We start from the raw sequence: 13,614 nt of genomic DNA on the forward strand, positions 1-13,614 counted from the left end.
GGAAATAAGGCTTCTTAGTAACTTTTTTTTTTGTTATTTGTGATAGATTGTATTATAAATACAATTATTCATAAAATTGTCAAAACAATTTACACGCATCAAGTATTTCATTTTCATTATAATAAATATTATACGATCTACGCGGCTGGAAAAAATAAAATATATGACAGCCAATTTGGGTGATGGGGTTAATACCGACAGTCCCTCCATCACTGTAGACGAACTGGCACATGGGGGTTCATGTTCGCCCACGGGATGATATCTCATATGTTTACCTAAATTGTTACATAGGTGAACGGCATCGACATTATGATATGAATATTAATATAATATAAAATTAGTAGGTATAAAATGCACAAATCATTTAAAAAAAAAATTATACCGTAACATTGTTTAGTTCTATTCCTTGACGCAATTTGTAGAGATTTCCCGACTGTAACCTTCAAACTTATTTTATAAATATACTGTTGCTCACGAAATACTGTTATATTGTAAAAAAAAGTATGGTCAACCATGGAGCCAAAAAAAACAAAACAACAACAGTTTTTTCGCCACAAAACGTGTCAAAAATTATTAAAATTAACCATTTACCGTATATTTCTTCATAACTCCGAATTAAGTTTGGATATATATGGTGACAAAGACTATATGTAATAATATGATGGATACTTATGATTGGCCCGAATAATTGTTAATACTGTTTTGTATTGAATTGTGCTCAATTACTTTACTTTGAATTCATTCGTCAATGTGTGCATGTTTTCTTACAGTTATTCCTCACAAAAAATAGTTCATATTGGGTAAACAAAAATAAAAACGCTGTGGACTTATGTCAAAGTTACCTACTTCTGGGTAACGCTTTTGAAACAAACGAACACGATAGTTTGTTTGCTCTATTTACCAGGTCCAATGTCCGTGAACGACTTTTCCATAAAATTAAACATGTATGTTATCAATTAAAAAGTCGAATGCACAATATTCGCTGTAACGTTAGCCTACATATATACTTTAGTCACATGGAATTGTTTTATTCGGAAAAATAGCAAATGAACGACCAAGAATAACACGGTTGCTCCAAATTATCTATGGGTAAATCCAACGCTAGTCCGGCCCCTCCGCCGAATACAGTGGCGGATCCAGCAAAATGTATTGGGGGGGGGGGGGGGGGCAAGCTTCGCTTAAGATATACGGAGCGAAAATCGCAGAGAAGCTATGCGTAATCCAGATGATATGAATCTTCATGCGTTTAGGGGGGCATGGCCCCCTGGCCCCCCTATGGATCCGCCTCTTGCCGAATAAATATGCAATGTACGTGCATATATTTTATTAAAACTGTGCCTTGTTTACTCAGTTCAACTTCATGTATAACGTATGTGCGTCGATAGCTTACGTGCAATATTATTGTAAATCTTGTAAGAAATTAACATTTCAATGAACATGTAATAACATAGTAAACGTGTAACCCCACATTTCCATTTCCGGCGGTTACCGGACGTGACACACAGTTAAATCGTGACTTTGTTGCCTACATTCTTGTGACGTCATGTTTTAATGCTTCATTTCAAGTCACACAATTTAATTGACGTTATTAGTAATGTAGTAATATTTTATTTTCTCTGTCCATTAACAATAATGGCAATTCTTTTAATTATATCTTGAAATTGTATTGTTATTGCAATTTATGATTATTTTACTTTGTATATTGGTAATAATGATGATCTTCATTTATAATAAGCCGTTAATCGGAGTGTTTGTGACAGGACAAATGTGTTAGTGTTTTGTCTGGACACTACGTGGTTGCATGCACTGGGCAAAGGGAATCCTCTGATAAATCGACATACATTATTTTTGACGTCACAGGTCACACGTCACATGACCACGTGAACGGCCATTTTCGCCACGGAGTATTTCCCCGATCGTATATGTTGTGAATGTTGCTGTAATTATACAAAGGATTTTCGTTCTTTTTGACCTCAGTCTAACCTATTCAGTCCTATATATTCCCAACTAGACGTTCTTCGAAAGGATTTAAATTCGGGGTCGGATATGTCCCTCGAAGATCCGTTTTTCGTGGTAAAAGAGTAAGTGATGATCGGTTATTTTTAATTTCGCGATGATATTTATGAACGACAAGGTGTTCATGTTTGTTATTACGCATTTAAGCCCCGGTTTATGTCTTCGTAGTTATAAATATTATCAATACGTGTATGTTATAATATTAATATGTATTGTTTAATTAATTTATTTGATCTGTTGTATCAGTCCCTCTTATTCAACATGCTTCTAGCATAACCGCCTATGATACACAGATTTGTCACTAATCTAATAATGCAGCTCTAGAATGACAAATCATTAAAACCTGGTGTAACGAGGGAAGTCACCGTTGCGATTCTTTTTAGTTTACGTGTCTGATTATACACGATGTCGATAATATAAACAAATTTAAGAATGATTATGACCGCGTTATATCCATTGGATGCACTGGTGGGATTTTTACTGTTTAAGGATGTTTTATCCCGTAATTGAACTGAACTGAACGAAACTGAGTTTTTAATCTCTGAGTTACTCTAGGCCTGATGAATCGGTTGGCTGTCATGCAACTAATCACATATCAAAGAAAAAGTCAAAGCGCCAGAAAAATATGAGCAAACCATATACACCCTCTTACATACTTGTACATCACTAAAATATGCGCATTGACCTCGAAACCCAGCGAATCATACTAAAGCATGCATCTCCAGATACATTGTATCAGTTATTCAAATGCATAGACATCTCTTGGCAAATTACAGTTAAAGTTCCTAAGAGAAAATCAGCTCAAATTGTGGTTGAGTAGCACTGATGTTGAACTACTAAAGTATTTTATTGCCACTGATGCAAGTAGGGTACATGTGGGTGTTGGGCAGAGCCTATTGTAATGCGAAATATGACTGAGATGTATACTGTCCCTGCATAGTAATAAGCTCCTATTTAACAGTCCAGTTTGCACTAGAAATATATTCAGGGGATTGCAGTGTATGCAGTGTCTTGATTTCTGTCAGGTACATGTAGTTCATCGACAAATGAGTTTTTAGCTTTGCCGCTTCTCGGAAATTAGACGTCTGTGTCACAGTAGTACATTTCTGTAAGATATCATAGTTAGTTAACTATCATCCTTATTTGGGCCAACACACGAACACTTGGAAACAGATCGGTCTCACTGTCTGTAAACAAACTCAAATAATGCTTGTCACTGATAAATAGATGATTCAAGCTTTTTAGACAATTGACCTGCATGTCCTGCTGTGCACACAAATTGACCATGGATAGTGGAGGAATCGTTTAGTGACAGGGATTTTAAAAACATAAATCTACACTATCTTGAACCAGCCGACTAAGCTGACTTTAAACTATCCGAACATTGATTTACAAATTTTATAATTATACATGTACAGTAGTAGTCAGGAAAAGGAGCAACATTTCAGACGCCTGCCCAGTACTCAGTATGTTTGAAATATGATTTCAAATCATTGAAAATGAAAACCTGAAAAGCTATTTGCTGATAATTTATCTGGGAAATGACTTTCACTGTCACTCACTGCCATATTGTAACGAACACCAAACAACAACAACATGCCAGCTAAGCTGCTGACTGGTTGCTATGTACGCATGGAGGTCATTACACATTTAGAACAAGTTGAGTCAAACCAACCTCTACAGGAGACGTCAAACTTATAGTGGGGGACTCAGACACATTGAATATCAATAGAAGATCGCGATATGATTGCCGTTCAATTTCTTTTATTCGATCGTATAAATCTGTATATACCTGGTAATAAATTGGCAAAGTTATCGAAACAAAAAGTATGTACTGATATAGTATGAAATGTGAGAACTCAGTCAATAATATGTCTTGTGCTTGTCATAACGCATTTAGTCATATAATGCACTTTCGTAAAAGCGCTTTGAACTAATCTAATCAGTTAACTAACTTCAGGAACACATAACAAAGCAATCAGCAACTTGCAATGTTTTAGTGTTCAAAACAATATGGCGGTGACAGTAATACTATTTATCATTTCTTCCTTTGAGCAAGTTTTACTTCTTGTTGATGTACGCAATGTTAGGGTTTAATGTGGAGATCAGTTCCCGAGTAGAAAATAATAAACGCAATAGTTGTGATCATGTTTACGATCTGTGTGTCATGAGATAGTATGTGCTAAAATGTGAGACCGTGCATGCTGAATAAAACATGATCTCAGTACTGATAGACAGTTGAGTTTCAGCTTTGCATGTGCATGATTGTAACTGTGGTGTGTGTGAACACTCAACACATGCTTAAATCATGCCCTCGGTGGTGAACCTGAGAAAAATATGTAGAAGTAAAGGCACTTGACAATATCTGGAATGAGAATGATATTAACAAGTTGAGAGTTTAATAGAAAACAAGAAACATGTTTATCATGTTGTCATGAAGGACAAATTTGAACACACCAAATACCATAGATGAAACAGATTCCTCCTTGCCGCTGCCAATCACTATGATAATAATAAATATCAGTAACGCTGAACTTTGTATGAGCTAAGTGGGTCCCAAATGAATTCCAATAAACATGAACTTAATTATGGTGATCAATCTACAAGCATGAAAGATTAACAATGTTTGACGTGTGCCAAAATCATGTAGTGCCCATTGTCTGTTTAAAATCCATATACAATGTCTTTATGTCTGAATCTCTCAGGTCAACAATTTCTGATCATAAATAATACAAATATGAAAAAAATACATACAAATATACCGTACTTGACTGCCTTAGCGCCCAGGGGCCTCAACTCAGAAAATCATGATTTTGTAGGGGTGGGCGCTTACCCGAGCACCCCCCTCGAAAAAGAGTGCAAATGAAAATTTTGATTCATCAAGTGACAGATTACGTCTTTGAGGGAAAATCAAATTACTAAATTAGTTGCGTCGTCATTGATTTTCACAATGAAGAAACAGAAATGATCACAAAAATACGCACATTTTATAACAATATTAATTACGTACATTTGAGTCTGTTGGAACACAGTCGAAGTCAAAATTGTCATATTATTTCCACCATGATGCATTTGTAGATTTGACCTACAGCAGCGTCCTTTGACCTAATGGGTCAAGTTGGTTATTAACTAATCAGAATGCTGTGTTTTGACTGACAAAATTCTTCGGAAATTCGACTTTCCGGTAACGCAATGCAGAAGTGAATTATCAATGTCGAAGTACGATCTGTTGGAATTGATTTCAGCGAATAAACGACATGGTTTTTCCAAAAAACTAGTAACTAGCCATTTTTGATAGGTAAACTGAATATGGCATGAAATATTTATCGCATTTTACTTTTATTAACAGGTCATTGTCGAAGCGTAGTTTACACACGGTTACCATGTTCTACGCATTCACAACATGTTCACAGCGATTGATATCCACGCTGTATCATATAAAAACGATTACCAAGATTCGTTACGCAAGACTAAGTTTTAAATTAGTTGCATTTTGAAGGGGTGGGCGCTTTGCCGAATGTGACTTCAAATATAAAAATTGCGCAAAAGTGGGGGATGGGCGCTTGCCCGGGCATGGGCACTAACGCGGTCGAGTACGATAAGTAACTATAGACATTTGATGTAAACACTTCCAATAGAGCAATTATAGTAAACATACTTATAATAATTCACCTATATAACATCTCTAGGGACAATTATCAGACATTCACTGGGAGCCCAGTAAGTTAGTTTGAATACAAACATCACAGAAAGCTATTTACACGATGTATTTTTTTCAGTAACAGGAAAAGCTTTGACTGTTCATAGCTAGCTAATGAATTAGTTTTCATGGTGTTTTGAAACTTGATGATAATTAGTTAGCAACAGTTAACGACACAAAGCTGGGGCTTTTCTTATACAAGTAAACATATTTATAAAAAATTTGCTTTCACTCAAATTCAAATATTCAATAATGATTGGCTCAATCACAGTGTCTACAACCATAATGCGCACATGTGCCTTCATGTGATCACATGACATGCCAACTACGACCGCCCATGTATTCAAAATGAGGTGTTTGCTGATTGGATAATGTTGAACTATATCAATATTAATTACCGATAGTAATAACCGTGCTGTCGCAATAAATTTCTGGATTGATCAATTTGAATTCTAACGTTCACTTTGATTTATAAAAATATATATTTAGGAAATGATTATAATGACCACAGTCTTATGTCATTCACTGTAATTTGTTTTGTTTGTAGTGAAGTCCAAAAGGCTGTAAGTAACGCCAAGAGTCTTTACCAGAGATGGTGTGAGCTGCTGGAAGACCCTAATGCTGTAAGTAAGGAAGAATATGATTGGACAACAAATGAATTAAGAAACAGTTTACGGAGTATAGAATGGGATCTAGAAGACTTAGAAGAAACTATTGATATCCTTTTGATCAAATAATGATAAGATGTCCAGATGTGTATATTAAAAAAGTTATCACGATAATATCGCAAATATACGATCTCGATAGGCTTGTTATTATACATTTTTTTCCTGCTTGAGAGATTACATGTATGAGTAGATATGACAACAAAAAACGTTTTACATGGGTGACCTGATACAATTTCAATGATGCACTATAGCACTTCTGCGTCCAGTGTAAAGAAAGGAAAGTGTTTGAATGGGACATCAATAACCTCAAATGTGTCAATGCTAGAATAAGGGAAAATTTGAACATTCGAATGAATGCTGATAGGTTTTAAAATAAGTGCCGGTACAGATTTTTATCAAATGAAAATTCTTTGTGTTTTCAATGCTAAATGTATAATATGTGGTGGTATTACCAACATCCTCTAACTTATTCAGTCAAAATGTGTGTGTGGCAGCTATGGGAAGGGAAGGGTTTTCTACGAATAACCCCAAACTACCCATAATTTAAACAAATGCAATACTTTACATGCACTTCAGACAGGAACATTATATGGGTTGACATACATCTCTCAATGTGATTGGATGAATTATTATCATTTGCACTTGAAATAGAAGTATTAAACAAATTCCATGTGTGATGGTCAATTGAATTTAAATGGTGAACCAAAATAATGCACCTTGCTTGATCCTTTGGATGGAAAAATTTGAAACATTTACTTAAATAAATCAATCAATTTGATCATCTTGTTAGTGGAAAAGCAAACATAGTCTGAAACTACTGATATGGGGTGTATTTATTAGTTTTTTAAAAACATGTCCGCTTTAGGTTTGTGATTGATGTCATTTGCAGTACTAAGGTCATAGATATTCAAATATGTTTATGCATGCAGGGGGTTTTCTAGAAAAAAACTACAAGAAGGAGCCCTGCAATTCAGCGGTGCCACCAAGTGGGGGAGATAGGGTTCTCCCTACCAGGGTGTGGAGTTTTTGATAATTCTAAGTTAAAATGGAGCAATCTATGGCTTCTTTGGGGCCAAACGACAGGTCACAGTTGAAGACTGTAACAGGTGATCCATGGTCAATCAGAATTTTATGGTTGCCAGAGGATCTGCTCCTCATGGTAAGAGGGCGCATGACCATGGCATGAGGACGCTGCATCCCTGTTCCCTTGTTTAAAAGAATCCCTGGTATGGAAGGAATACTGTTTAGTTGAGTGACTGGAATAAAATAACAATCACACATGAGACCAGCTTTGGAATTTCATCTGGATTTCATCATCTGACTACAATTGGGCAGAATATACTTTGTTTTGTTCACTGGTGAATGTGCAGAAAACAAGAAATCGTGGACATGATTGTTTCAGAAAATTGCAAGTATGAAACACGTTTGGCTCTAGTCAGTACTACAGTGTGGAAATGTGGAAAAGACATTAAAATTATGGCGTCAACACTTGCCTCCCAAAAGTTGATTTTTTGAACAGGTGAATTAAGATGAAAAGTTTTTACTGAAATGATTTGAGGATTCCTAATTTATAATATTGTCAGTAACATGAAATTTGTTTTTCTTTCAAAAAATATTTCAATTCCATCTTGATATGTGCATATACATTGATGCAAGCAAATAGACAGGAGATTTGTAATTCGAAAATTGTTGTATACCTTGCAGTCTTCTCATAATTGCCTCATTGTATAAGTGGCATACCATATTTACTCTATTAGTTGGACATGCACTTACATAAAGAAAATCTAAATCTGTTTCATTTTAACGATACAGCATGCAATAATTGCAATTTTTAGTTACCGATATGTACGCTTCTAATAGCACAAATACTTTAAATTCTCAAATTGCATACAATTATTTTAGCTTCTCTTTTCTTAACTGTTCTAACGTATCGTTGAGACAAATCCACGGAAGTTTAAAATTGACTCATCAGAAATTCATGAAAGGAAGCAGTTTGTTGTACACACCAAAGATATGGTGAAAGACATGAAAGAACACATGGCTAGTCCAAGTACAAAAACGAGAGAAGACAGAAAAACTAGAACGGTAAGATAAAATCTGCTGTATCGGTGTTATAGGCAACCCATTAGTGTTTTTTCGTTAAAAACAGCAATTTCAGTTTTAAGACTGATATCCTGTATAATGTAGACATTTTTGTCTCTAATTTTTTTTTTGCAGCTTTTTTTAAAATGAAGGTGATTATATGATGGAGTGTTATGAAAATGTTCTGACAGAATGTTATGATAGTGGTTCATAGTGTTCTGAAAAAGTGTTATGACAGAGTTCTGATATTGTTCTGACAGAGTTCTGATATTGTTCTGACAGAGTTCTGATATTGTTCTGACAGTGTTTTGATATTGTTCTGATATTGTTCTGACAGTGTTCTGATATTGTTCTGACAGTGTTTTGATATTGTTCTGACAGTGTTCTGATATTGTTCTAACAGTGTTCTGATATTGTTCTGGCAGTGTTCTGATATTGTTCTGACAGTGTTCTGATTTTGTTCTGACAGTGATCTGATATTGTTCTGCCAGTGTTCTGATTTTGTTCTGACAGTGTTCTGATATTGTTCTGACAGTGTTCTGATATTGTTCTGATTGAGTAAACACAAAAATAATACAAGGAATGGACTTCTTAGTTGTCAACAAATTTCTCATTTGATTTTTTTTTTCTATACTTTCAGACGCTTCTTCCAAATGGACCAAAAAAAGGACAAGATAAATACACTAGACTAGACAATGAAATGGACCGGTCAAATCAAAGGTTTATTGATGATACAAGACAACAACAGCAGCTGGTCATGGAACACCAAGATGACCAATTGGAAAGAGTAGGAGACAGTGTTACGGTGTTAAAAAGTATGGGACAAACAATTGGAAATGAGCTTGATGAACAGGCTGTGTAAGTCATTATGTTTAATTAAAAAAGCATTTTTTGCAAACCTTTTTGGTACCAAATGCCAATTTTAAGGATGTATGTATGTGCAAGGAGTATTCTTAAATGATAGTTGCAAGCTACTGTAAAATACTTTATTTTCGCTTGGAATTAATTTTCGAAGGAATGATCAAGTGAAAATTAATTTTCGAAGGAATGATCCAGTGAAAATAAAATCCAGTGCATATACCTTTTTCCCTATATTTTACATTCAACTTGTCAAAAATCACTGAAAATAAATTTGATACAAAACACCAAAAATATCTTTTCAGCAAAAGTTAATTCCAGCTAAAATAAAGTATTCTACAGTAATCAGCCACCAACTCTTGTCCTTAATGACACATTAGTTGCATACTTGTCTAAATACTGTATACGTGAGCTGTCTGAACAATGTCTATTGTAAACTATACACAATTATAATACTGCACACTGCCCATAGTTGAAACACTGTGTTCTCATTGGTCGATTGGTACCATGTGCAGCCCTGTTATCAGATGGTAACTGGGCAGTGCTTAAGATCAATGCATTAGCAAACAAACAAACAAGTTTTAGTGTGACGTATCCAATTTTTACTGTATTGTACGAATCGTTTAAACAACAAACCCTCAGTGATTCATTCACTCTGTAAAGTTCTGAAAATTACTATCTAGGAAACTACATATCAGCTTAATTTCGCATGTCGTTTGCTCACTTTTAAATGAAATGCAAGCATCTATGACACATTTACCACACTGTTGATTTCTTCCTTCATAAGCTACTACAGCCTGAATATTCAATTCTTCAACATTCTGGGGTATTACCGTATTACCCTGGGCACGCGCCCAGGGGCCTGAACATACAAAATCGTGAAAAATTGGGGGTGGGCGCTTACCCGAGGACCACCCCAAAAAAGATTTTAAAAAGTTGTTTTTGTGATCGTATGATAAGGTCAAATAAAGGAATGCTTTCGTACACTTTGTACACGTACTTATTTCTTGATTAATGCGAGGTTTCAATAAATGTGAGCACTCGGTCAAGAATTGTGGGAATACTAAGACACAGAGTCGAATTTCAAGAATAAAACTTGTTTTATGTCAGCAAATGAAGTTGTATTACTCACTGAAATTGGCTACAAAATATGGTAAGTATTGTAATCAATGCACAGTTACATTTTTAGTAACCGTGATCAGTGCAAGTCGAAACGGCCGGGAAAAACTACCGCTTGTAATCCAAGATGGCGATGACCTCATTAGCATAATTTTGTTCACGCACATATTGATACATTGCATTGTAATTACTGAAGAATAGCAGACAGGGTTATGAAACAAATAAACCTTTTATTACTGATGTGAAATGTTTACAAACTATTGTAAATACATAAACATATCCAAATGGCGATACATAAAAAACAGACTGAAAATAAACTCTGGACGACCTCATTAACATGATTTATTCACGCACCCACACACATGACAAAATTATGATGCAACAAGTTCTCATCGTCGGCATGCCTCATTATGGTTATCGTAATGGACTTGAGGTCGGCAAAATGTTTTTTCTTCAACGACAGAAAAATAATCCACATGACCGTAATGCCAGAGCTGTGATGAAGGATGGAAAGAAAGTAGCAAGTTTACAACATGATGTCTCAAAAGTGCTAGCTCACGTTCGCAGTCAGCTGACACCGGTGTCGCTGGGTGTATATAAAAAATAACTAAGGCAAAAACTCACGATTTTTCAGCATTTTTCTAATAAAGACATTATTTTCTATCAATAATCCGCCCAAAACAGGAATATTTCTACTAATTATTGTGTTTTTTCGACATTTTTTGAAAAACCTGCGATTAGGCTGCGAAAGTAGAACATTCCGGAGGGGGTGAAACGGAAGATCCAAGCTTAACACGTAAAAATAGAACGCGTATTTTGACCTCTCCGTGGCCAACCAAACGTTTGCGCTCGTTGCCAAAAAGCTCCGCGTCCATCGCCTGGCGATGCTACGTTTTGAAACCAAAGCTAAGTGCTTCAAACCACTCACCAAGGTATGGATTATTGCAATATTGGATTCATCGTGAATGAAGAGAAAGCAGAACGTGTGCGCCACATGCTGAGTGGTTCATCTCACATCGTTAAGTTCCAATGAGTTTTTACGTAAAAACACAAACAAAACGGCCCTTTTCAGGGCCACCACACACTCCCAAAAGAGAACTACCGTAACAAACACACTATTTAAATAAACCAAACGCGTTCGTTTTTGACAAATAATACTTTATTGTTGACCCCGTTCTTGGCTAAAAATCACCCTGGGCGTTTAACAGAGGATGTCCCCAACATATAACTTTTGTGAAAACAGGGGGGTGGGCGCTTGCCCAGGGAAGGGCGCGTGCCCGGGGTAATACGGTATAATTGAAATAATGGACTCTGCACTGCCTATTATTGCATGTTATATGTCACTTTTATCAGAATTAGAGATTTTTGTGATGTCATAGCTTTACATTTTTAGACGATAATGTAAACCTGTATTTGCAAATAAATTCATTTCAACAAAAAGCTTCCTAATTTAACTAAATTTGTTTAATTCTGATAATGGTGATTTATAACTGCAATAGTGAATCCTCCACAGTTCATTTTGGATTCTGAGAAGAGTCTATACTTCGTCTCGTGCATTATCTTGTTATAGACCTACTGGGGTATTTTCTAATCCAATATAACATTGTGGGTGATTCATTATTGTTTCAAAAGCGCGGCTTAGATTTGGATGGTCGCTTAAACAATGCTTCTCACCCATTATTGTCCTTGCTCTGTCATCACTCTTTATTTCTTGAATAATTTAGCTTGTAACTTTTAATTAACTTTTGATAAGATGTTGAATAGGTCATGAAAACCTGTCTTGATCAAATGTAATGTTCAATATATGTTTTCATCAGTTTGTTCATACATTCATTCCACGAATTTAGAATCTTTCAATGTGTCTTTTCTGCAGAATGTTGGATGATTTTGCAACAGAGATGGAGCGAACCGACTCAAAACTCGACGGCGTTATGAAGAAAATGGCAAAAGTTACGCGGATGTCAAATGGTATGTAGAAATACACCATTCATCAGTCACAGCTATCAGGCATTCCAGTGCTCGAGCAAATGTTTCAGCTAATGTGCATGTAAATAGTGCCGAATTCATGATTGCAACATTACCTCGTGTGCCTGTGACAGGAGAGGGGGGGGTGTGATTTTATAACCACTCGTTCTTGAGGTCTGTGATCCTCAGTATTTCGTGAATTGACTATGTACGTAAAGATACCAATATGTTATAAATTGTTTGATTCATTCTGTTGCTATGAATGAAAATCATATTTTCCTTATTTTATGAACATATTTCTCTAATACTTCTCTAATTTTAATATTTTTCCTTAAAATTATTTTTTTGATATACATTTAGTTCAGTATTAGACATAGCAGTGATATAAACATATGAGCGAGAGTAAAATGTATTGTGGATTTACATATCACCCTTTAATTAAAGCGGGGCAGTCGTCAACCGCGCATGCGTCAGATGGCCATAGCGTGTCATTGTTTACAAACAAGCGTCTACCCATGAGCCTTTGTGTTTTAGCGTGTGTTGTTATCGTTAACTATGTTTACACATACAGAATTCAAATTTACAGTAGATTTTAGTATAAATCAAATGTACTCTCAAGAAACAGCTGCATCAACATAGAGATTCCAAGCTTTTTTTTTATTGACTGTTTTTTGTTTGTTTTTCAGATCGAAGACAATGGACAGCGATTGTGGTACTCATAGTTATTATGATAATTGTCATTGTTTTATTCTTTTTACTTTAAGCAGTCATATTTATTATTAAAATCATAATCAAAATGTGAGTTTTTTGAGAGGCTTTTTAAAAAAAAATATATATATTCACCACAGAGGGCGCCATTCAAATTATGCCTCCTGATTGTAATTGAGGATTCATTCATTCTATAAAATCCTATCTATAATTCGCTGCCTCGGCTGTGCATGTTAATTGATTAAGAATATGTTAGCCTATCAGTGAGAGCCTCTCAAAATGCTACTGATCTCACGTTTGTGATATCATTGTAAGTAGAAGTAACAGTAATTTACATTGGTGCATTCAAGGGGCATAATTTTTTCAAAGGTCATTTTTGACAAAGATTACAAAATATTGAAAGATTGACACAAAACACAGCCACAAAATATGGAAACCTGCCAAAAACCCAATTGCATTCTGGTCCTTACTAACATTTTCAGTGTATTACAATTTTGA

The 13,614-nt window shown here is 35.4% G+C and overlaps 1 protein-coding gene across 1 annotated transcript; it reads left to right on the top strand.

Annotated features, from left to right (window-relative positions):
* Nucleotides 1-1,895: 1,895 nt before the first annotated feature.
* Nucleotides 1,896-13,205, top strand: LOC100367266 (syntaxin-6-like). The gene is made up of 6 exons (XM_002735526.4): nt 1,896-2,081; nt 6,264-6,433; nt 8,312-8,469; nt 9,107-9,324; nt 12,317-12,411; nt 13,095-13,205. The coding sequence occupies exons 1-6, from the start codon at nt 2,047-2,049 to the stop codon at nt 13,169-13,171; spliced, it is 753 nt and encodes a 250-aa protein (XP_002735572.1). The 5' UTR covers nt 1,896-2,046; the 3' UTR covers nt 13,172-13,205.
* The last annotated feature ends 409 nt before the right edge of the window (nt 13,206-13,614 follow it).

Source organism: Saccoglossus kowalevskii, chromosome 17 (assembly GCF_978046115.1).
Source record: "Saccoglossus kowalevskii chromosome 17, keSacKowa6.1, whole genome shotgun sequence".
In the NCBI taxonomy this organism is placed as follows: Eukaryota; Metazoa; Hemichordata; class Enteropneusta; family Harrimaniidae; genus Saccoglossus; species Saccoglossus kowalevskii.

Bases quoted from the DNA above. Each gene is read 5' to 3' on its own strand.
- LOC100367266 (XM_002735526.4), top strand. From the start codon at position 2,047: ATGTCCCTCGAAGATCCGTTTTTCGTGGTAAAAGA. The intron at 6,434-8,311 runs ATATCCTTTTGA...AACTGTTCTAAC, and splicing joins AGACTTAGAAGAAACTATTG to GTATCGTTGAGACAAATCCA. The intron at 8,470-9,106 runs GTAAGATAAAAT...CTATACTTTCAG, and splicing joins AAGACAGAAAAACTAGAACG to ACGCTTCTTCCAAATGGACC.